The sequence below is a fragment of the Hordeum vulgare genome, chromosome 4H (genome assembly GCF_904849725.1).
Source record: "Hordeum vulgare subsp. vulgare chromosome 4H, MorexV3_pseudomolecules_assembly, whole genome shotgun sequence".
NCBI lineage: Eukaryota > Viridiplantae > Streptophyta > Magnoliopsida > Poales > Poaceae > Hordeum > Hordeum vulgare.
In genome coordinates, this window is record NC_058521.1 from 47,604,220 (window position 1) to 47,629,292 (window position 25,073).

Consider the following 25,073-nt stretch of genomic DNA (forward strand, 5'->3'; position numbering starts at 1 on the left):
CCCATGCAGCTGGAGTGGAGGGATAAGGCAAAAAGCCACAAGTTGGAAAGAGTTTCCAAGTGGGAAGGATGATTCCTAATCCTACTAGAATTGGAGGAGGAGGACTCCTCTCCCCACTTCGGCCGACCCAAAGGGCCAAGCCCTAGGGCGCCGACCTCCATCCCCTCCTCCTATATATACTAGAGGTTTTAGAGGTGAGGGCTAACCCTAATTGCCACGTGCTCCCTCTACTTCATCTAGATCGTTATTTCCTCTAGTCTAGTTCGGTGGTGCTTAGGCGAAGCCCTGCTGGATTGTCCACCACCACCACCACCATGCCGTCGTATTGGAGAACTCATCTACCTCTCCGCCCCTCTTGCTAGATCAAGAAGGTGGGGATCGTCATCGAGCTGTACGTGTGTTGAACGCGGAGGTGTCGTCCGTTCGGAACTAGATCGGTATGGATCGTGATGGGATCGCAGGATGGATCGTGATGAGAACGCGGGATGGACTGCGATTTGGATCGTGAAGATGTTCCACTACATCAACCGCGTTATATACGCTCCCGCTTAGCGATCTACAAGGGTATGTAGATTCACCCTCCCCTCTCGTAGATGATCATCACCATGGATAGGTATTGCGTGTGCGTAAGAATTTTTTTGTTTTCCATGCAACGTTCTCCAACACTTCGTGCTTACCTAAGGATGAATGTTATAATAGCTGCTATGATCCCGTTGGTTCTTTTGAAATATCCCTTTTTGATGAAATTGATGCTTTCTATGCTTGTGGCCAAGATGCCAATATGAATTATGCTTGTGAAGATGAACTTGCTATAGTTCCTTATGTTAAGAATGAAGTTGTTGCTATTGCACCCACACATGATAGTCCTTATCTTTTTGAATTCTCCCAACTACACTATTTCAAAGAAGTTTGCTCTTATTAAGGATTATATTGATGGGTTACGTTTTACCATTACACATGATGATTTTGATGGATATAATATGCATGTGCTTGCTACTCCTACTTGCAATTATTATGAGAGAGGAACTACATCTCCACCTCTTTATGTTTTCAACACGATAAAATTGCAAGAAACCGCTTATGTTATGTATTGGCCTTTACTTGATGTGCATGAATTATTCTTTATGACACGCTGATGCATAGGAAGAGAGTTAGAATTCGTCATTGTATGATATATGTTGCTCTATGCTCACTACTAAATTACAAATCATTGTTAATTAAAATTGGCTTTGATATACCTTGGGATCCACGTGGATCCATTACTTGAGCACTTTATGCCTAGCTTGATAGCTTTAAAGAAAGCGCTGCGAGGGAGACAACCCAAAAGTTTTAAAGAGTCATTTATATTTGTCGTGTGCTTTTATAAAGTTTAAAAACAAAAAAAATATAGAGGGGAACCTAAAACTTTTCAAAAAGGAAAGTGAAAGTGAGAAAGACGAACACCGCTGAAGTGAGGGACGTCCTTGAACTTTGTTCATGCCCATGGAAACTTTGTGAATCTCGATTACATAAACTTTTCAACAAAAATAATTATCCCCTTGTATAAATCCATTGTATTATAAAAATAATGTGCCAAGATTTTCCTTTAGGGTGATTAGATTGCTTGTTGGTATGTGCGGTGCAAAAACAGAAACTTTAGTTGTAGTGCATGAATTTTTATTTTTTACTGGAACGTGAAAAGTTTCTGAAATTTTAACACAGTAATACTATGATTTTTTTATTCCTAATTTTTCATAATTTTTAAGGTTATAAAAGTGTGGTCAATGTTCAGATTACTACAGAATGTCTTGTTTTCGACAGATTCTGTTTTTGATGCATTGTTTTGCTCGTTTTGATAAAACTATCGATTGTATAGGTGGTATAAGACATGGAGAAGTTATATCACAGTAAATATAATGCAAAAACAAAATATTAATGGATTTATTACATGAAATAAGAAAATCATTGGAAGCTAGTGAAGACAATGTTTGTGGACTAGGGTGGTCGAGACGACGATGCCACACATCACTGGAGGAGACAGTGTTGGAGAGGGCGGCACGCCTAGCCTGGTTGTTGCCGTTGAACGGATATAGGTAACCGGTACTAGTGGAGATCACGATGACTTTCTTGGTTCGAAGATCCTTCACAAAAAAACCATATGCGTAAAATTCCATTGAGCAAGAATTGTCTCTAGTGAATTGACAGACAGAAATAAACTAGTGACAACGTTAGGAGAGAATAGAACATCACGTAGATGAAAGTTGTGAGGAGGGAGAGAGGTGGAGCCGGTGGCATGGATGGGAAGATGAGTACCATTACCAACAAGAATGCTAGATAAATTGCGCTTTAAAGAAGAATCCGAGAGGGTGAGGTTACGAGGGTTATGGGTGACATGGGAGGAAGCGTCGTTGTCAAGGTACCATTCATTGGACGGGGCACCGGTGTTGGGGAGGCCTTAGCGTTGTAGGCGGCTTGCAACATTGGCAGATGATCTCACGAGGATGATGGAGGAAGAGCCGACGCAGGGTAGGCACGGTGTTGCATGGTGTAGGCGTGCACGTGAGATCAAGGCCGAGGGCCGAGCACACCGGCGTTGTTGGGGGGAACCCAGCCGGGGCGCGAGGGAATGAGGGACATCCCATAGGGGGCGAAGAATCCCATGTACGGGTTGAGCTGGGGTGGGTTGAAGTTGTTTGTGGTGTCGCGCCTGCCCTGGTCACCGCGTCTGCGTCCACGGCCACGACCACGCCCGTGCCCGAGCCCGTGATCGGCGATGTCGTGACGCGGGCCGGAGCCGTGCCCATGCTAGTAGCCACCGCAGTCAGGAGCGCGCTCGGAGGAGCGACCAGCGTGGTCGCCCGGTTGAGAGCCAGATGGTCCCGCCTGACCGGAGGAGCTCCCGAGGGAGGGTGCACCGCCGTGAATGGCTAGGATCATGGCGCTCTCATCAGCCACCCGCTGAGCCAAGTTATCCTCGGTGAGTTCGAGGCGGGAGAAGACCATCTTGAACGACGACAGAGGAACCGTGTCCTCGAAAACCACGCAGATGGTGTCGAGACACTTGTCGATGTCATGAAGAAATTGGGTGGTGAGGTCGACCTCTGTCACGGCATGGTCGAACGTCAGCAAGGTCGATGGTAAGGAGCTTCATGCAGCGGACGTACTCGGCAACGGAGAGGTCCCTCTGCTTGAGGTTCCGATACTGGCGGTTAAGCATCATGTACCACGTAGCCCGGTTGGCAAGGAAGTAGTCATAGATGCACGACCAGAGCTCGTACGTGGAGGTGGCACCGAAGACGTGGTCGATGAGGGGATCAGCGAGGGTGGCGTAGATCCATAGAACAAGGTGGGCGTCGAGCTCACGGGTGGAGGCGTCGGCAGTGGGCGGGAGAGGCTGCTCAATGAAGTGCGTAACGCCGTACCGGATCAAGACCACGAGTACGGACTTCCACTTATGATAGTTGTGATCGTTAGGATTGAGGAGGAACTTGATGTGGTTGTGGATGCTGTCGTTGAAGATGGGATGGCCGGCAGGTTGGGCCGGCAAGGGGCGGTGGTGCCACACTAGTGGTGAAGAGAGGGGCGAATTGGGAGGAGGTGGGGGCAAATGAGCCGCCGAAGATGAAGGGCGAAGAGCCTGCAGCCGTTGAGGGTGAGGATGCGGCGGCACCGTGGTCGGAAAGGGCGCTCAAGGAGGTGGGTGCGCTAGTAGCCGGCGAGGGTGCAACACTGATAGCCGATGACGAGGAGGAAGAGCGGTTGGTGGCCATGGGAGGAACCTGGAGGCTGAGACCAAAGTAGACGAAAAAATTATTCTCTTTGTATTCCATCGTAGCACAGATTACATAGTTATACACGGAAGGGAGCCCCAGAGAGGCAGCACGCAGGCCTGGGTTATCTATAAAATCTTATATTATATTCTACTCCCTCCGTACCATAATATTTATAATTAGAGACAACTAAACTAGTTTTCCCCAACTACAATTATTATGGTGCAGAGGGAGTAGGAGAGTACAACTGAACGTGTATACTAGTGTACAACAAATATGTTACGTGTCAACATTAGCAGCTCAACAGGCATCTCCGTGCAAACGGCCTTCGAGGCTTCAGGTCCAGCCATAGAACTGGATCGGCTAATCGGAATCTCACGCAAGTGATTCATCTCGACTCGTGGTTTCTTCCTTGCATGGTTACATCACAACATGCAGTCATAGTTGAACCAGGACTGAAAAGTGAGTATTTCTTCATAACTATTCAAGGGTTTTTCATAAGGAAAATGCTCTAGTTCAGCCGGCAGATCGCAGCTTTCATGTCTGCCGTCTTCTCTACAAGCCACGCGGTCCATGGGCTACTACCATTCAGGTTTGCAACAGACCCATTGTTACAATTTTACCACCGTAACAATTGGTCTGGTGCGGACCGACGAAGACGAGGACAAAACTGTCATGGGGCGACATCCAGATCCCACAAGCATCACCCGACGCTTTGGCACCAGCGCCGGCAACCGTACACGCCACAGGTGATCGGGTGCTGTGGTTGCCGTTGCCGCCCACCTCCATCACGACCGTCGCCCGCACACGGTACCCCACCTCGCCGGAGAGGAGGATGGCAGCGAGGCGACATGGTCTAAGGTTCGATGCTCGCCACCGGCGATGCGACGGCGGGGACGGGCGCTGCCGCTTGTCCCTCACCATCGTTCGCGGTGAACAACCGATCATGATTTTTTTCTTGCAACATCCTTCTTGTTGCAAGAAAGATTTTGCAACACCATCAATGTTGCAAGGCTTTCTGGTAAAAACAAAAAAAATGCTGCAACATTATCTATGTTATAATTTTTTTTACAACAATAGCTCTATTGCAAAACTTCTGCAACATGAACTCTGTTGCAAACATCTAAGCGAACATCTTCTTTGTTGCAAATCTAGTACGTGAATCAATTAATCATCTTGCGTTAAATCTAATGGTTCGTGGGACGACAGGTCGTAGCGTTGCCCTTTTCATAACGAGTAAAACAACAGACTTTACTTACATGTTTATCCATAGCGTATCTGGAGGAAAGAATTAACTCGGCCCATTTGACAGCAATCAGTGCATCAAACTTGCCATCCCTCTGATTCAAAGATTCCTTTGAAATGACTTACCTACAATGGAGAAAGAATGGATCATAGTGTATGTTCATAGTCTGACAAATAAGCAAGCTGAGTGATAACTAACACCCTTTTGGCAGCGGGGGACATGCAATTTTTAAAAACATTGTCTAAAACCCACATGCGTGTTAGGCATCTATCGTTTCTCCTTGGAGACAGCAAGACCAATAGACCTCTATGATAGCTTGAGAACTGAGGGAGGGGTGATGAAATGGAATTCTGGTGCATAGTTATACATGAAGACTAATCATCAGATAGAAATTGCAGGCAACACAAAAGCTGAAAGAGTGGCAATACACACTGCAAGCAACACATGTAACTGAAAGTGCAAAAAAGAAATGCAAGTGTTGAGATTTTTTTTCCTAATTCACCATTTCTGCAAAAACAGCACAAAGTGAAAGTATTCTAATCTCTATTAACCTTATACAGAGATTCTTCCCGTCAAACTCAGCAAAGTTTGTCCAAGAGTACTGGGCACATCCTGAGCAGGTTCCCATGTACTGGATTGCAGAGAATATATAATACTATCGTTTCAGGAACCATAGCAGCAGCTTGTGCCCTATTAGGGAGCATTGTGGTGTATTAATTCCTTCTCCAACCACATAAGTCGTTTCTAGAGTTGCGGCCCTTGCATATCTTAACACATAAAAGAAAGGTTCATGTCAAAAAAAAATTAAAATTAACAAATATGTTTCTCAGACACTACGGTCGGAAATCCTAAGCGATAAACACATATGACTCAAATAAAGGTAAGATCAATGCACTAAGGATATAATTTCCAGTTCAGCTCCCAGGAACAAAGGCAAGATCAATGCACTAAGGCTACTGGTTCAGTTCCCAAGCCTTACATTGTTATAGAACAGGATAACAAATAACTTAACTGCGGCATATCAGACGACAGGACCAGGAGATATGCAGTTGATAAGCTTGGGAAGGAAAGGCATTTCATTAGATCCTTAGAAGTACTCCTTAAGAAAGGATAAGAGAATAAGAGTCGGCATGCACCAAACTATTATCTATACATTGACTAACCAATTAGAATAGTATACTTGTCAACATTCAATCTGTATGTTACAACAAAGGCAAGTGTGCTCTTATTTGGATCATACTCCCTTCGTTCCTAAATATAAGTCTTTCTAGAGATTTCACTACGTACTACATACGGAGCAAAATAAGTGAATCAACACTCTAAGTTATGTCTATATACATCCGTATGTAGTTTTTAGTGGAATGCCTTAAAAGACCTATATTTAGGAACATAGGGAGTAGAAAACTCATCATGACTACCTGAATGCTATTTCCAAAATGATATCAGAACTGCTCTGCAAGCACATGGTAAGAAAAAAGGGAAGTAACTGGATGCTATTTCCAAAATGATGTCAGAACTACTACCTCTGTAACTAAATATAAGACATTTTTGCAGTCCAATTTAAACTGCAAAAACGTCTTATATCTATTATGTTTTATTCTATAGACGTACATAAAGAATCGATTACTTTGGTTCTATTAGGTACCATCTTCCTTCTTCTGTTCACACAGAAGAAAAGCCTACTGGTCAGCCTAATCATGACCACCTTCATATTTTTATAAATGCACACAGATCACTAAAATATAGTTAAATTATTCGCAAAAGATAAAAGTACCCATTTCTGATTCATACTGCTAGCCAACAAACTAACCGGTGCTCCAGATTTGTAACTATGTGAGCATGTTGCGGACCCCATGATCATTTTGATTAAAATAGAACCTTAGCAGACCCTGGAGTAATAATGTAGTTGCTTCAGTCACCACATCCACGTGGCCTTATGGTAGAGGCTAGGGTTCTATCAGGTCTCGGACGTAGGTTGTAGGGGTGGAATTGTGGGCTGCGATGTTGGGGACGCCGGCGCCGGCGGTTGGGTGCTGGCGCGGCGTGAGAGAGAGAGAGAGGCGGCTAGGGTTTGGGGCTCCCGTCTCCTGAGGGAGACGACAACAGAATACTGTTTATTGTCTGCTTAATATCGAAGGGGTACATGTGTTTATATAGGAGGACAGCCTCCACTAAACCCTAGATAACTTGGACTCTAATATAACTTAGACTCTAATATAACTTGGACTCTAAGATAGCAAAGATAACTTGGGCTAAGCCCGTAACTAACCCTGCCCATTGGGCCTCCTCCATTGGTACGTTGTACCGGTCATAACATCTCTCCTCGCCTTCTCAAACAGCTCGTCCTCGAGCTGAACATCTGGAAACTGCTGGCGAAAATCGTCGAGCTTCTCCCAAGTCGCTTCCTCCTCTGGCAGGTCGGTCCACTGTACCAAGACATGCCAGACGCCGCGACGCTGCTGCACCTTCGCCACCTGTGCGGAAGCTGGAAGGAGGCAGCCATCCGAAGTAGGAGGAAGGGCCGGCGTCGCTGCAGGAGGGTCCCCGCGTTAGGCCTTCAGTAAGCCGACATGGAAGACGTCGTGGAGGCGAGAACCAGCTAGCAGCTCCAAGCGGTATGCGAGTGTGCCGACACGCTCCAGCACACGAAAGGGAGCAGCGTAGCGAGGTCCCAAATTGCGCTTGGAGCACGGGTCCAGAGACTGCGTGGTCCTGTGGAGGAGGCGCAGCCACACCCAATCGCCCACCGCGAACTCCGCCTCGCGATGATGAGCATCGTAGTACTTCCGAGCCAGCTGTTGTGCTTGGAGAAGACGCCGGCGCGCCTCAGCCAGAATGTCGTCGCGGGTGCGGAGTAAGTCGCCCGCTGTCTCGGACCGAGCCGTCCCAGGCTCGTAAGGGAGCATCGCCGGAGGTGGGCGCCCGTAGACCACCTCGAAAGGCGTGGTGCGCAGGGCGGAGTGATAGGAGGTGTTGTAGCAGTACTCCGTCCACGCCAACCAGTCCACCCAAGCTCGTGGACGATCACCAGTAACACAGCGCAGGTACATGGCGATCACCTTGTTGACCACCTCGGATTGGCCGTCTGTCTGAGGGTGGAACGTCGTGCTCATGCGGAGCTTCACGCCCGCCAGTCGAAAGAGATCCCGCCAGACATGTCCCGTGAACATGGGATCACGATCGCTGACGATGGACGAAGGAAAACCGTGGAGGCGGACGATGCCATCGAAGAAGGCCCGCGCCACGGAGGCGGCTGTATATGGATGACCCAGGGCGATGAAGTGCGCGTACTTGGAGAAGCGGTCAACCACCGTGAGGATGACGGACTTGCCGCCCACCTTGGGAAGGCCCTCGATGAAGTCCATGGAAATATCCGCCCACACCTGGGAGGGTACGTCCAGCGGCTGCAGTAGACCCGCGGGTCGTAGTGTCTCCGTCTTGTTCCGCTGGCACGTCACACACGACCGCACCCAGTCGCGGACCATCGCGCCATCACCGGGGATGTAAAAATCAGCACGGAGACGATGGAGAGTCTTCTGCACGCCCTCGTGCCCTGCAGAGTGCGCCAAGGTCAGGACCTGGTGGCGCAGGTCTCCATGGTCGATCACGAAGATGCGGCGGCCATGTAGGAGCAGCCCCTCGTCCAAGCGCCAGGGAGCCTCCAGCTCGCCGGCGTCAAGGCGCTGGCGCAGGCCCTGCGCGTCCGCGGCCGTCGAAGTTGCCCGGCGAATGTCGCCGATGAAGGCGAAAGATGGCCCGGAGCGGATGCACATGATAGTGCCAGCCATGGCGACGTCGTCCGCGACATCCTCAGTGTCGCGGCGGGACAAGGCGTCGGCGGCCGTGTTGAGACGGCCGGGGCGGTACTCAACGGTGAAGTCGAAGCCGAAGAGCTTGTTGATCCACTGGTGCTGCGGAACTGTGGAGAGGCGCTGGTCCAGCAAGAACTTGAGGCTGTAGTGGTCCGTGCGCACACGGAATGACCGGCCCCAAAGATAAGGCCGCCAGTGGCGCACCGCCTGAACCAGCCCAATAAGCTCGCGCTCGTAGGCCGCGAGCTTGTGATGGCGAGCGGCAAAGGGCCGGCTGAAGAAAGCGAGCAGTCCCTCGCCCTGGTGGAGGACGGCGCCGAAGCCGATGCCAGAGGCGTCGCAGTCCACCATGAACGGCATATCAAAGTCCGGCATCTGGAGGACGGTCCCGTCGTGAGCGCCCGCTGGAGAGCCTCGAATGCCGTAGTCGCCTCCTCGTCCCAGAAGAAGGTGTCGCGTCGAAGGAGACGCGTCAGTGGCGCGGCGATGAGGCCGAAGTCCTGGATGTACTTCCTGTAGTAGCCGGCGAGGCCCAAGAAGCTGCGGAGCGCCCGCTGTGACCGCGGGGCCGGCCACGCGGCGACGGCGGCGACCTTGTCCGCGTCCATCGCTACCCCGTCCGACGAGATGACGTGCCCCAGGTACGCGACGGAGGTCGTGCCGAACGAGCACTTCGAGCGCTTGAGGTGAAGACGATGCGCTCGAAGCTCGTTGAAGATGATGGCCACGTGCTATAGGTGCTCCGTCCAAGATGCACTATAGATAAGAATGTCATCAAAGAAAACAAGCACAAAGCGGCGCAAGTATGGGCTGAGCACGTCGTTCATCAGGGCCTCGAAGGTCGCCGACGCGTTGGAGAGGCCGAACGGCATCACCAGGAACTCGAAGTGGCCACGGTGAGTGCGGAACGCCGTCTTCTCGATGTCGTCAGGGTGCATGCGCACCTGATGGTAGCCCGAGCGAAGGTCGAGCTTGGTGAAGAAGCGCGCTCCGTGTAGCTCGTCCAAGAGCTCATCCACGACGGGGATGTGGAACTTGTCCTTGGACGTCAGGGCGTTCAGAGCGCGGTAGTCGATGCAGAAGCGCCATGTGCCGTCGGGCTTGCGCACAAGGAGCACCGGGGCGGAGAACGGCGATGTCGAAATCCGGATGATGCCCTGCGCGAGCATGACCGCCACCTGACGCTCGAGCTCGTCTTTCTGCAGCTGAGGGTACCGGTACGGGCGCACGGCGACAGGTGCCGTGTCCGGCAGCAGGTGGATGCGGTGGTCACAGGGCCGCGCGGGAGGGAGGCCCTGTGGCTCGTCGAAGATGTCACTGTGCTGCTGCAGGAGGTCGGCCAGGAGGGGATGCGCCTCGTCCAGTGCGGCCGCCATCAACTGGAGCTGTGGAGTCGCGGCGCCGGAGCCGCCGATGCCTGTCCACTGAACGCAACGGCCGCCCTCGCGCCAGAAGATGAGGGACAGCACATCGAGGTCCCAAAGGATGGGGCCGAGAGTGGATAGGAAGTCGATGCCGAGGATGAAGTCATAGCAGCCCAGGTCGATGCCGACGCAGTCGATGGAGAACGGCTCGTTGCCGATGAGGACGGGGACCTGCCGCGCCACCCCCTGGCAAGCAAGGCGGTCCCCGTTGGCGACGGTGACGCTGAACTTCTCCAAGCCTGCCGGTTGGAGTGCGAGGCGGCGCATGGCGTCCCCGGACAGGAAGTTGTGCGTCGAACCTGTGTCCAAGAGCGCGGTGAGACGCTCCCCGTTGATCGTCACCGGAAGCAGCATCGTCTTTGCCATCTTGATGCCAGCCATGGCATGAAGGGAGACGACGAAGGCGGTCGCCTCGACCGGCCCGTAGGTCGTGACGCCGGCCTCGGAGAGTGTGGTAGCGTCGAGCTCCGCGGTGAGGGCCTCCAGCTCCGCGTCGTCGACGGCCTCCAAGTAAAACAGGCGGGCGCACGTATGACCCGGCGCATACGGCTCGTCGCAGTTGAAGCACAGGCCCTTGCGGCGCCGCTCAAGCTGCTCGGCCGTCGTCAAGCGCCGGAAGGTGCGTGTCGGCGCGGGGGCAGCCGCAGTAGTGGCCGACAGGGCGGGGCGTGTCGGGGTGGCGGCCGCTGGGGCGGGGCGGGGCGGGGGACGCGTGCCGCGGCCCGGAACGCCTGCTGCAGGGTGTTGGCGCGCTGCTCGTACGCACGTGCGTAATACATGGCCATCTGCAGGTCCTGGGGGTCGCGGATCTCGACGTCGATGCGGATGTGGTCGGGAAGGCCGCCGACGAAGAGCTCGGCGCGTTGGCGAGCCGTGACGTCAGGCGCATGGCAGGCCGACGTCTGGAAGCGGTCGGTGAAGCCCTGCACCGAGTTGGTGAAGGGAAGGCGACCGAGCTCGGCCAGGCGGCTCCCACGTATGGGGGGGGGGGGCGAACCGGAGGAGACACAGGTCGCGAAAGCGCTCCCACGGAGGCATCCCTCCCTCGTCCTGCTCGAGGGCGTAGTACCACGTCTGGGCGGTGCCACGGAGGTGGTAGGAGGCGATCCACGTGCGGTCGGACGCCATGGTCCGCGGCCCCCTGAAAAACTGGTCGCACTGATTGAGCCAGTTCAGGGGGTCGACGGTGCCGTCGTAGGTGGCGAACTCCAGCTTGGTGAAGCGGGGCGGCTGCTGCACGTGTGGCGAGGCCGCGTAGGCGCCCTCATGACGACCCAGCGCGGCGGAAGGAGAGTGTTGCGGCACCATGGAGCTCCCGGCGTACGGGTCAGTGTACCCGCCGAACCCCCCGAAGGTGGGGGCGGGTGGCTGCAACACCGTCGGTTGTAGCGACGCCGTCGTGTAGGTCGGCGTGTCGATCCACATCGGTAGCGGGGACGGCGACGGCGGCCACCGGACCTGGGTGATTGGCAGGCCCTGGGGCACGATGGTGGCCCCGAGCGGTGGCGCGAAGGGCGCCGCCGGCGGAGGCGGTGGTGGCGGGGTTGCGTACGGAGCTTGGAGGAAAGTCCGGAGGTTCGAGACCGCCAGGGTGAGGTCGCGGATCGCCGAGGACATCTCCGCCGGGGAGAGGACGGGGCGGCTTCGGCCGCCAGGGCCGCGGTACCGGAGGCGACCGGACCTGGGGTGGCCGGCGGTGGCGATTGGTGCGGCGGCGGCGGCTGCTGCGAGGTGGCGGGGAAAGCGGTGGTGGCGGCGGCGGTGGTGGTGGGAAGGTCCAACAAACTCATCGAACCCAAGCTACCTGATACCAAATTGGTAGAGGCTAGGGTTCTACCAGGTCTCGGACGTAGGTTGTAGGGGTGGAAGTGCGGGCTGCGATGTTGGGGACGCCGGCGCAGGCGGTTGGGCGCTGTCGCGGCATGAGAGAGAGAGAGAGAGAGAGAGGCGGCTAGGGTTTGGGGCTCCCGTCTCCTGAGGGAGACGACAACAGAATACTGTTTATTGTCTGCTTAATATCGAAGGGGTACATGTGTTTATATAGGAGGACAGCCTCCACTAAACCCTAGATAACTTGGACTCTAATATAACTTGGACTCTAAGATAGCTAAGATAACTTGGGCTAAGCCCGTAACTAACCCTGCCCATTGGGCCTCCTCCGTTGGTACGTTGTACCGGTCATAACACCTTAGCAGACCCTATCTCCTGCAGCCATGTAACACTTGATTCCCAGTACACCCACACAAAAAAAACTTGATTCCCAGTAGATGCTTCTATCAACTCATCAATGTGACAATATGAGGGCTTTAGAACGGAACTAATTCTATACATATTGACACATTTTCTAATCAATACATATAAAGCTATATTTCAAGAGATTCAGCCTTTCCTTTGGAGTATTTAAGAAAATCCCTTGTAATTCTAATAAGGAAGTTCATAGCAATCAAACGGGGAGGTGCTGACTTGCAATTTTAAATAAATACACCAGTACACCATGGCTGCTTCAGATGTTCAGTTATATTCGGAAGAGATTGATGTGTGTTCAAATGAAATGGTTACTGAAAAAGGATCTCACCTTGTTCCAGCAGAACATGTAGTGATCCATAAACATAGTAAATGTTCTCTGAAATCATTGGATCAGGCCTCGTGCCACAGGATGGTGGTGCGGAAGCACGGTTTTTTAGAGAATTAAGTAGCAAACCTGCAATGCACAAAAGAGATCAAATGGTTGGCAAACCTGCTGTTCGTCCTGAAGCTAGTTTAGTAACAGAGAACATTTAGCAACAAAAATATAAAGTTTTTTTAGAAGCTTGCAGCAAACATGCAATGTGTGGCACTGAGTAATTCAGAGAAGCATGAAACGTGTGTTCAGATGGTTATTGAAAAGGGATCTCAGATTGTTCCACTTCCAACGGAACATGTAGTGATCCCTAAACATGGAAGATATTATCTGAATTCATTGGTTCAAATCTCATGGCTCAACAGGATGGTGCTGCAAAAAGAATTTCAAGAAATTAGTATCAAACCTGCACTGCACAAAAAAGATCAAATTGTTAGCAAACCTGCCATCTGTCCTGAAGATAGTTCAGTAAGAAAGAACATTTAGCAAAATCAGATGAAGCTTTTTTTTTTTTTTTGCAGCGTGCATACAATGTGCATCACTGGATAAATCATTAATTCTGAACAAAAATGTCAAAACAAGAACACAGATAATGTCTGACATTCAAGTAACTACTGCTTGAAAATATCATGCTGAAATTTTACATTGCTCATGAATTCTCAGTTATTACCTTTTGTACATGGTATCCTGCTCGAAGATCTCCTACCTGGAGCAGAAGTGATACCAAACCTGAAAAATATCACTTAGATAATACTTCCACTAATACAAATCCACTATTACTGCAGACCATGGAATCCTGGATAAGTGGACAGCATACCAAACAGTATGCAGTACACATGACAGATAATGTCAGGTATATGTACTATTAGGAATAGATATTTGACGGGCAACTTCAGGTAAAAGCTTATGCCAATAAATTGTTGAAGAGGCGATAGAAGCTCTAGATCAAGACAACTTAGAAAATACTCCATTATAATGCTTGAAGAGTTAAAAGTTATTGATATATTAACTATCAACTGCATCTGGCCAAGTATTTGAAGAGAAGAGCCGAAGAGCAAGAAACCAATCCAAAAAAATACCTTCAGCAAACTTAAACTGCCACCCTTTGAACCTTATGAATGTTGTCAGTGCTGCTTCCCATCCTTGTCAGTGCTGGACAGGAATTCCTCAGAGACGGCGGTGGCGATGAACCGCTACAGCTGGAGGAAGAGTTCGCCATGATCAGATCAATCTAGTTGAATTGCTAAAAGAGGAAGATGGCTTGTGATACCATGTGAGAATTGTGGAAGCGTCTCTACCTCCATTGGAGGCCGCCTGATGTTTATTTATAGGTGCCGAACGTGGCAAGCGATGTACAGGTTGGTTCCTAGATTGATCTTGGGAGGCAAAGAGACAAGTTTAAACTATATTACAATTTCATCTCTAATACCTCTAGATCCTTCTAGACAATCGCAGTTTACAGATATGGCCAAGCCTAAGTATCCTGAGAGCCCGGACTTCCCAATCCATTGCCGAACCATCTTCTGCTCAATTGCTGAAGCAGGTTATCCTTGATGTCGCAATACCTTTGTGCCCAATCAACCGGTTCAACTCCGTCAACTCCTAAACCAGGGGCCCGGTCAGCGGACTCAAGGTTGATCGGATCTCTCCAGTCAGCCACGTAGGCAGATACTCGCCGTTTGAACTTGGACTTGAATTCAGTCCATGCCTGGTATTTATAGTGGTTGACACGTGCCTGAAAGTTCCATATGCTCTTGAAACCAGCCTTGAGTGTGAAGTGGTGAATCGCATTCTCCAAAGAATGGTCGACGGCATCAAGCCGAACCAGCGATTTGTGCCGAAGAATCTGCTTCCGACGGCATGTGTATCCTTGGATGACACCCTCCTGTGGGTGTGATGTTTGGCCAGATGGGGCAAAATCAAAGCACCACAGATATACCTGCCCGATGTCTGGATCAACTGAAACAAGAGCTTGAAGCATTGCTTTCGATGGCTGCTCAGATCCACTCCAGTTGGGCGAGAAAATGAATTCGTCGACGTCAATAAAGGCCATCCACTTGCAAGAGCGCTGGTGCGTTGCAGCAGAATGGGAGAAGCCGGCTTCCTGCATTTTGATCCACGGCCAAGGCACGGTAGAGATTTTGATTCCGGTGGACCTCAACTGAGCGACTTGATCAGCGAAGTCATCCAGACTTCCGTTGTCATACAGGAAGAAGTGATCAACGCCAACAGCGGCATGGTACAGCACCCACTCACGAAGGAATTTCGAGACATTGTGTACCATGGTGCATGCGCAAATCAGGTTCTTTTCTGGTGTCAGCAGCAAGCCACTTTCACTCTGTTGTGGACGGTAAGTCGCCAGTGAGGGGATCGGATCCTCGCCGGTGGCTGACACAGTGATACGGAGCTCCGTGTTCCTGGAGTTGAGATGCATCGGTGGCGGAGGGCACCGGGTAACCTGCTGCACGGACGTGATGGCCGGGAACGAGGCCACCACCCCATGGGCATCGCCGCAGTGGCGATAGATGCACTGGACTCCACCAGCAGCGTGGTTAACACCCTTGGCAAACACCAGAACGTCCCCATTGTCCAGAGTTGCAGAGCTGAACGCGATCCGATCTGTCCAATTCAGCAGCGCGTGGCCAGGACAATCGGCAGAGGCAGCCGAGGTGGGGAGCAGCACCGGTGCTTGGAGCGGCTGGATGCTCCGGGCAGGCTCGGGCATTGGGCAGACGTAGGCGTGGCGGCCCGACCCCGGCAGCCTCCCGAGCGCTCTCGCCGGGGACGAAGCCCCACCCTGGAAGGCGCACGTCGCCTTGGAGCCAGGCTCAGCGTCAGCAAGGAGAAGGACCTCCCAGTCCGGGAGCAAGACAGCATCAGCGTCGTCGTGCGAGCGGTCGGCTTCCGAGTCCAAGTTCAAGTTTGAGGGGAGGCAGGGCGGCGGCGGCGGCGAGCGATGTCCGGGCAGAAGGCGGCGCGGGAGGTTGGCTTCCGGCTGCGGGGCCTCGGCCTCGGCCTCCGACAGGAGGTAGGGCGGCAGCGGCGAGAGGGCGAAGGGCGGCGGGGCGAAGGACGGCGGGGCGAAGGACGGCAAGCAGTCGGCGCCGCCGCCGAGGCCAAGGGGCAGCAAGCCCGGTGAGAAGAGCTGACCGTGGACGTAGGTATGGCCGCCGGCGAGGAGGAGGAGGCCGGCTGACACGCCGCCCGCGATGGTGGCAACACGGCGCAGGCAGCTGCGGCGGCGGTGGTGCGCCATGGCGGCGGGGCGATTGGAGCTGGAGATTCTTGTTCGCGCGTGATTGCGACGAAAAAGCTGTGGATTTGCCGAATTAGGGCGTCGACGCTAGGTATTATACGTCGAATACGGTAGCGTGCTCGCTACGTATACTGTAGCGTATTTTCTACGTATGTGTGTACAGGCTACGGACAGACCGACGCAGCCAGGTTTCGGTTCGACGCCAGCTGTTCCTTCGAGCCCGCCCGTGGTCGAGTCTTTATCTTTTTTTTTTCTGATCACGTTATTAAGATCAGACTGGTTCGACTCTCTCAAAAAAAAAAAAGATCAGGCTGGTTTTATGTCACGATGATGGTTTGATTTTCTTTTTTCCCAATATAATAAAGTTAACATTTTATTTAGTCTAGGTCTGAATACGTATACGACAGGGTTTAGTATGTATACGTATATGGCGTTTAGCCCCAAATTTTCTATTAAAAATGTTATTTTTTAGGCAGTACTGGACGCCGGCGCGCTGGCCCGAAAACTCGCACCGGTCGCAGCAAGCCGTCAGATTGAGGAGCCCTTGACCGTCAGATCTCCTATCTCATCGTCAACCTCGAGCCAACGAACGCGAGCACCTCGCCGGCCATCCTCGTCCAACGCGCAGCGGCGCTCCCCACCCATCCCCTCTCCCCCTGCCCCCGACGGTCAAGGAGTCCTTCTCCCGTCGTCCCCTCTCGCCGGACGTCCTCGCCGTGATTGCGAGGAAAAAGCTTTGGATTTGTCGAATTAGGGCGTCGACGCTAGGTATTATACGCCGTATCGGGTCCGACTACCGTACGAATACAGTAGCGTGCTCGCTACGTATACTGTAGCGTATTTCCTACGTATGTGTGTACAGGCTATGGACCGACCGATACAGCGAGGTTTCGGCTCGACGCCAGCTGTTCATTCGAGTCCGCCCGTGGTCGAGTTTTTTTCTTTTTCTGATCACCTTATTAAGATCGGGCTGGTTCGACTCTCAAAGAAAAAAATATCAGGTTGGTTCTATGTCACGTTGCTGGTTTGATTTTCTTTTTTCCCAATGTAATAAAGTTAACATTTTATTTAGTTTTTTTGCGGGGAACATTTTATTTAGTCGGCGTACATGATGTTCAAGCCGCTGCCGCCGTCCATGAGGACTTTGCGCAGTCGGACTCCTTCCATCACCGGGTTGACGATCAGAGCGTGCCTCCGTGGGGTGGGCACGTGTGCTGGATGATCCGACTGGTCAAAGGTGATCGTAGTCTGAGACCATTTGAGGAACGTGGGGTTGGTTGGGGTGGTCATGTTCACCTCCCTGTTCACCAGCTTCAGACGACTCTTGCTTTCCACGTCAGCAAAAATCATCAGTGTTGCATGGACTTGGGGGCACGGATCCTCCTTGTCCTCATCATTCTGTTCGTTGTCCTTTTCACTCGGCTGCCCTTCGCCGAACCCTTGGAACAGGAGGCGGCATTGCCGAGTGGTATGCTTCGGAAATATGGCGTTGCCTTCTTCGTCCATCTTCGTGTGGATTGGACATGGCTGATCCAGGATGTGGTTTCTGAACTGCTTCTTCTTGGGGGTGAACTGAGCCTTCCCCTTGCCCTTGAACATGGCATTGGTAACGGCTGCGGCCTCTGCCTGCGGAGTGGACGGAGCTTTCTGCTTCTGCTTCCGAGTGTTGTTCCCATCTCCATCGGCGACTGCTTTATGCTTGCCGCTACGAATGCGGTCCTCTTCTTCGCCATTTGCATAGCGTGCCGCTATCTCCATCATCTTGCTCATGGAGATGTCGCATGTCCGACCGAACTTCAGGTACAGATCTCTGTACCGCACGCCTGCCTTGAAGGCGCAGACTGCTTGGTGCTGTGTGACGTTCTCCACCGTGTGGTAGAGGGTTGTCCAACGCTGGATGAAATCGCGCAGGGGCTCATTCTGCTTCTGGACACAGTGCTGGAGCTCCACGAGACCAGCAGGGCGTTTGCACGTCCCCTCGAATGTCCTGATGAAGACTCGGGCCAGATCTGCCCAACTGTAGATGCTTGAAGGAGCTAACTGGTTCAGCCACGCTCGTGCCGAGCCGTCGAGCATCAGGGGGAGATGTTTCATGGCGACCTGGTCATCACCACCACCGATCTGGACCGCCACCTGGTAGTCGTCCAGACACGTTTCTGGCTTGGATTCTCCTGTAAACTTGTTGATCCCCGTCGCCAATCGGAAGTTGGGAGGGATGTCAGCCGAACGGATTGCCCGACTGAAACACTCGGGACCAGAGACGATGGTCCTGCTTCCACTGACTAAGGTCCTTGTCCCTTAAGAAGGGTAGTCCTTGGGTAGGACCTATAGGGCAGGCCTATGACCCTACCCTGGGACTATGACCCCATCATTAGTCCCCGAATGGATCGGGGTTGGAACGACGAGTGATGCCTGGAATGCGGATCCGACTGGTATGGATGCGACTTTGGCGTGGTTTGCCTCGATCCATTTTATCCTCTTGACCAGTGATCCGAGTGGATATATCTGTGAAACGAACCGTCAGAGACCGAGTGCTTCTGCAGAATCTTTCGACGTGATCGGTCAACTGACAGCGGCGGATCTTCCGGGATCCTCAAATTTCGGTTGTCGCGCGCTCAGCGGGGATGACGGCATCATCATCGAGTAGTTTTTGCCGCCTCGATTACCGCGCCTTCATCTCCTCCACTAATATCGCAGCAGCCGGTCGGGGATAAGATTTCAGGGCCACCTGTTAGTGACCCAGTTGGAAGCTTATTTAAACCTCCCTAGTGAGGGTTTCTCGTTGTGCTCTCCTGATTACTCGCACTCGCCCCACTTCTACCGTAGCTCCCTGCGCACTTCAAGCCTCCTCCTTTCTCTCCTCCCCTGCGGATCTGCAGCCTCCACCATGACGAAGGGGCAGACGAGCAAGCTCGAGTCGCAGAAGAAGAAGGCGGCTCCTGCTCAGCGGCGACAGCGGGCATTGCCGGCGGGTTGGATCCAGGGGGATTTCCTCCCCTCCACCGTAACAACGGACGACCTGCTGGAGCTGGTGGAGCAAGGTATGATCGCCAACAAGTCGTGGAGGCTGCCGACGGGGGCGAGACGGAGCCGGCGCCCCAGGAGGGGGAGCGCGTCTTGCTGCTCAGTCACGTGTACCGGGGCTTCTCTCTGCCTCCTCATCCCTTCTTCAGAGGTATCATGAACCACTTTGGGGCGCAGCTCCATCACTTTCCTCCCAACGCGATAGCTCATCTTTCTGCATTCATCGTGCTTTGCGAGTGCTTTATCGGTTGTCCTCCCCATTGGGGGATCTTTAAGTACATCTTCTCCGCTAGATCCCAAACCGTCAAAAAACTTAGCCAGTCTGTCACGCCCAAGATGCGACCCTATCCTCAATTTGGCACGAAGGCCTCGTCAGGGATAGAAGCGCATCTCGTCGTGTCGCAAGAATGGATATCGTTACAAGTACATGTACTAAAAAGAAGAGTTATATATACACAGTTGGCTTACACTCGCCACAAGCTACATTAGAGTCACATCAGTACATTACATACTCATCAAGAGTAAGAGCAGGGTCCGACTACGGACGAAACAAACGAGAAAAGAAGAACGACGTCCATCCTTGCTAACCCAGGCTGCCGGCCTAGAACCCATCCTAGATCGATGAAGAAGAAGAAGAAGAAGCAACTCCAAATGAACAATCAACGCGCTCGCGTCAAGTAACCTTTACCTGTACCTGCAACTGGTGTTGTAGTAATCTGTGAGCCACAGGGGACTCAGCAATCTCATTTCCAAAGGTATCAAGACTAGCAAAGCTTAATGGGTGAGGTATGGTTAAGTGGTGAGGTTGCAGCAGCGGCTAAGCATATATTTGGTGGCTAAACTTACGAGTACAAGAAATAAGAGGGGGAAGATCTACGCATAGTGGACGTGAACTACTTATGATCAAATGAATGATCCTGAACACCTACCTACGTCAGACATAACCCCACCGTGTCCTCGGTCAGAGAACGAACTCACGAAAGAGACAATCACGGTTACGCACTCTGTTGGCATGTTTTAATTAAGTTAACTTCAAGTTATCTAGAACCAGTGTTAAACAAAGTTTCCACGTTGCCACATAACCGCGGGCACGGCTTTCCGAAAAGATTTAACCCTGCAGGAGTGCTCCAACTAGTCCATCACAAATTACCACAAGCCGCATAGAAATCCTCAATCACGAAGCTCGCGATCTCGTCGGATTCCCTAGTGGAAAACCTCAACTCTGAGATTACCCAAAGCATCACCGGAATCCCGATGCACAAGATATCTCGTCAAAGGTAAAACTAATCCAGCAAGGCCGCCCGACGTGTCGACGATCCCGATAGGAGTCGCGTATCTCATTCTCAGGACACGACGGATAAGCACAGCGTACGGTGGCCTGATAGAAATCTCCCGAGTTGCCCCGGGTTGGCCTCGCAAACGGCTCTAGTTTTGGACCAACACTCATGAGGAGCACTGGCCCGGGGGTTGATTAAATTATCCTCGGGGTCCGGAAAGTCCGTATGCAATTTTATTAGGTGATTAGGCAAATGTAGTACCAATGTTGGGCCTTGCTAGACCAACTTTAATCTAAAACGAATTATCAAGGGGGTCCCCATAACAACCCCGATCGTGTTAGGAGCGCTCGTTTATGGAACATAACACCGGTAGCCGAAACTAAGGGGGCAAAGGTGGAACAAAACACCAGGCTAGAAAGGCCGAGCCTTCCACCTTTTACCAAGTATATAGGTGCATTAAATTAAATAGCATTTAATAGGGTGATATGACAAGGAACCCATGTTTTCACATGGAAGCAACTACACCTGCAACTGGCAACTCTACACAGGGTTAAACAAGCGGTAACATAGTCAATCAGTGGTTTGCTAGGTCATACAGGTTGAAGGTGATCATGACATTGTTGAGAGGCTAATATTTAACAGGTGGTAGGCAACGTAACATAATCGATAGAAACGGTAAAACTAGCATGGCAATGATAGTAATGGTATCTGGGGAAATGATCATCTTGCCTGAGATCCCGCTTGGAAGAAGAATGCCTCCGTGAAGCAGACGAACCGACGTAGTCGAACGGGTCCTCACATCCGACACGCTTGCGGAACTCTATCGAGACGGAGGAAAACGGAAACAAGCATCAACACAGAGAATTCACCACACGGTGCACAACACATATGATGCATGAACGGTCTAATGCAAGGCATGACAATCACAACAATCAAACACTACACATTAAGTGAAGTTCAATATGCAACGAGTTGCATATTGACGAAACTCCACGTTTAATTATTTAGTTCTATCCCGATTAGATACACGGCAACATTAATGTTGTCAAACATGCGAGAGGTGAAGTGGAAATTAAACTACCTATCTAGACATTTTAAATGAGGTCGGAAATGACATATAGCATCTCCGAGACGACCTCACATGTTAATTTACAATTCTGTCCTGATCTGAACTAACACATTTAATTTATTGTTAAACAGCAAAACAAATAGGTTCATGTGATTATACGCGTCATTTCAAGCAACCTACACATAAAGAACATCTCCAGCGGAGCTACGGTTCAAAAGATACAAGCACTGCAAGATATGATGGCATGAATGCAATATGTGTGCAACGACGCCTACGAGCACTTCAAAACATACAACCAGCAAGAGGAAATGAAACTACACGAGATCCTAAGCAAGTTCCATATAGGACACGATCAAATCAGAGCTACGGATCAAAAACTACGAGCAAAACAAGAAATCACTACAATCTGCCAAAATCAGCCACATAGCATTTTCTACGCCCCACAACTACGGCTACACAACTCCGATATGCTCAAGCAAGGCATGGCACGGAAGAGGGCAAGAAGCACTACTACAAACAACTAACAACAACTAGCATGGCATCATGGATCACTAGGGAAAGAAGTCACAAAAAGGCATCCCACTCACTATTTCAGACTTAGTGAAAATTACACCTCATGAAAGTGCAGTTTTCGATCTGAAGCAATATTGACAGCAGCAAAACCTATATCTACAGGACTCCAAATGGCATGAAACTTTACAGAATGCTCGAGAAACACAAGGGGTACAACTAACTCCATTGGACCAACCTCAAAAGAGCTACAGATCTAAAGATAGAAGCAAAACAAAACAACAACAAAATATAACAGATTTCAGACTTAGAAATATTTCAGCTCCTCCAAATCAGCACCCCGATCAGAGAAAGTTTTCAACACACTTTTAAAACAGGGTTTTGACGAAGCGGCGGGCGCGTGCGTGTGCGGTTGGACTCAGAACGGACAACGACGGGAACCGGCAACTAACAACGGATGCAAGTTTTGAAAACGGGCGGCAACGGAGATGCCGATGCAATGCTGATGATGCGCATGATGCGATGATGATGCGACAAAAGAAAATAGACACACGATGAAAACGGAAAGAAAAGGGGAATCTTTTGGAACGTCAGCATCGGGCTGTCACACAGCCGGACGACAAAACTCATGTCCTCCAGCTTTGCGGGGGCTTAGGCTTCCAGAAGAAAAGCAAAAGTAGCTACCCCGCTCTTCAGTTGTCCGAGTCCGTTAAGAACTGGCAGTCGACTTGGTTCTATTGCCAGGACGTCGCCTCCGCAACTGGGCTGCCACCTTTTAGTCTAGACCGACCGGCTCCGCCCAGGCAGCTTGCGCTCACGAGGATGGAAAAGATCCAGATCCAACCTCTGGTTGCAGCGTTGATAGATGTTGTCCGCAAGGGAGTCACCGGCACGGATCTCCCAGAGACTTTTCTGGGTCGGCGCATCCAGCCTCTGCAAGCTCGACACCACGCCATGTGGCACTACGCGGGGCCTGGGGACTCCACTCGGACTCATCCTGAATGCGTGACCGGGAGGTTGTGACGGCGTGGATCCGCGGCATCACAGACGCCTGCGATAACCCCAGAGGAGCCCGGCAAGTGAAGCCCTTCCACGCTGACAACCCTCCTCCGAATGAGGTGAGCATATCTTGCCGAGTGCTTACAATTCCCTTATATTTGCCGCTTTTTCTTGCATCACCGTCTGACGTCTGATGGTGTCAACTGTATCTTGTGTAGGCGTGGACCAACTGGTATTCTCCCATCTCGAACGGGAACCCGGCTGAGGAAGAGGAAGGCAGCCAGGAGGGCAGCGTGGACAGCGTCGAGTACGTCTCCGACAGTGGGGAGACGGAGGAGGAGACCGAAGAGGAGGGGGGAAGTTGGGGAGCAGAGCTCGCCACCCCCACCACCAGAGCCTAGAACTAAGAGCCGTCACGAACCCGTGACTCCGTCGGCTCCTCCAGTGGCCCCGAGTGCCTCGCCAGCTCCTCCCATGGTTCCGAGTGCCTTGCCAGCTACTCCCGTGGCTCCGAGTGCTTGGAGCACAAAGAGGACCAGGGACGCTGCTGCCGAGCCCACGGACCAACCTTCCAAGGTGGCCAAACCGAGTGGATCCAAGCCTCGGAAAGCTTTGCCTCGGATGAGGATCGTTGTTCCCGTTGCCTCAGCGTAAGTGTCTTGTTCTCCTATCTTCTTTCAGTATTTGACTGAACTCATGCTTATCGGTCGAGTGGGTTTTACTCGACAGAGCTACTACCTCCGCCACCTCTCTGCCATGCCAGGAAGATGATCCCATGGATACGGATAACGTTGCCACATCCCAGCAAGGTACATCGTGACGACTCCGAGAGTTTGCATTATTGTTTCGCGAATTCTGTCTTTAATCTTGCCCTTTTTCCGTGGTCTCACGTCGTTCAGTCGGGCTTCCTTCAGAGGTGATTCATCTGGAGGAGGATGACCAGAAGAGGTCCGGGCAAGCTTCAGTGCCTGTCCTTGAGGTTGTTCCATCTGCTACCGCCCCCGCCATGGACGCGCCGCCGACCGAGACGATGTCGTCGACTGAGACGGTGCTCATCGCGGCTGAACCGACTGGAGCAGGACTTGGGATGCCCAAGGAGTCTCCTGTCATGTCGGGTCCGTCGACCGTCCAGTACAACGCCCAACACCTCCCGGAAGATCAAGTGGGAGCCGCCAAGGCGGTCATGGTGCAGGTGGAGTTGATGGTGGGAGATGCCAAGGGGGCGTATGACTCCATCGCATCTTTGTACAAGAGAAGCTTGGAGCTCCGGGATGATATCCGAGTAAGTGCGCTAGTAAGTATTTGCTTTCCTCTTTTAACCCACTGGGGGTTTAAGCGATATACTCGGATACAGTAGGATTATTTTGCAGTGGGTTCACTCCGAGTGAACCGAGTGGGTGTAGTCCCCAAGACTTCTATCGAGTGCTTGCACCGGTAGTTGTCTTTATATACATTTTCCTTGACTTAATCGGATCAGAACTAATCTGTTCGAATGATACTAGTGGGGGCACTCCTAGTGCACCCACTGGAAGTAGTCCCCGAGAGTAATTTTACTCGGGTCGGGTAGTAGTAGCCTCATAGGCTTGTTTTTGTTATGTAGCTCAATAGGGCGGACCTGTTCGAGCTTCATGCCAGTGGGGTCACTTTTAGTGAACCCACTCGGTGTAGTCCCCAAGACCGCTGTCGACTCCTTGCGTCGGCAGGGGTCTGAAGAATTTTGAACTTTTATTGTTTTCCTTGTTGAATGTGTCTGATCTCTTCTTCGCGTTGATTTGCAGAAGACTTGCGAAATGGGATCAACGTACAATGCTCTGAAGGCTGAAAAGATTCAGCTTGCTGCGGAATTTGAGGCAGCTGTGAATGACTTAGCTGATGTGAAGGTGGCACTTGCTGACCGAGAGAAGTCTTTGGAGGAGTCCCGGGAGACCAACAAGGCATTGGTGGCTGAAATTGAGAAAATGGGCAAGCAAAGAAGTGAACTGATGGGTCAAATGCAGGTGATGAACCGCCAATGCATTTCGCAGGAGAAGTATGTCAACGACTGGGCGAGGAAGATGATTGCACTGCTCGGTGGTAAGCTTCTTGCC

At 51.7% G+C, this 25,073-nt stretch overlaps 1 protein-coding gene across 2 annotated transcripts; it reads right to left on the minus strand.

Moving 5' to 3' along the window:
- Nucleotides 1-3,777: 3,777 nt before the first annotated feature.
- Nucleotides 3,778-16,456, minus strand: LOC123447815 (glycosyltransferase family 92 protein Os08g0121900-like). 2 transcript variants are annotated; one of them, XM_045124501.1, is made up of 6 exons: nt 14,150-16,456; nt 13,931-14,050; nt 13,522-13,580; nt 12,807-12,932; nt 5,009-5,120; nt 3,778-4,767 (listed from the first exon to the last, which is right to left on the minus strand). In XM_045124501.1, exon 1 carries the CDS (start codon nt 16,105-16,107, stop codon nt 14,326-14,328), a length of 1,782 nt encoding a protein of 593 aa, XP_044980436.1. In that variant the 5' UTR covers nt 16,108-16,456; the 3' UTR covers nt 3,778-4,767; nt 5,009-5,120; nt 12,807-12,932; nt 13,522-13,580; nt 13,931-14,050; nt 14,150-14,325. The 2 variants fall into 2 exon arrangements, with proteins under 2 accessions (XP_044980436.1, XP_044980434.1); XM_045124499.1 differs by lacking the exon at nt 3,778-4,767 and having other exon boundaries at nt 4,785-5,120.
- Nucleotides 16,457-25,073: the final 8,617 nt, after the last annotated feature.

Coding starts and splice junctions, on each gene's coding strand:
- LOC123447815 (XM_045124501.1), bottom strand. CDS start 16,107: ATGGCGCACCACCGCCGCCGCAGCTGCCTGCGCCGTGTTGCCACCATC.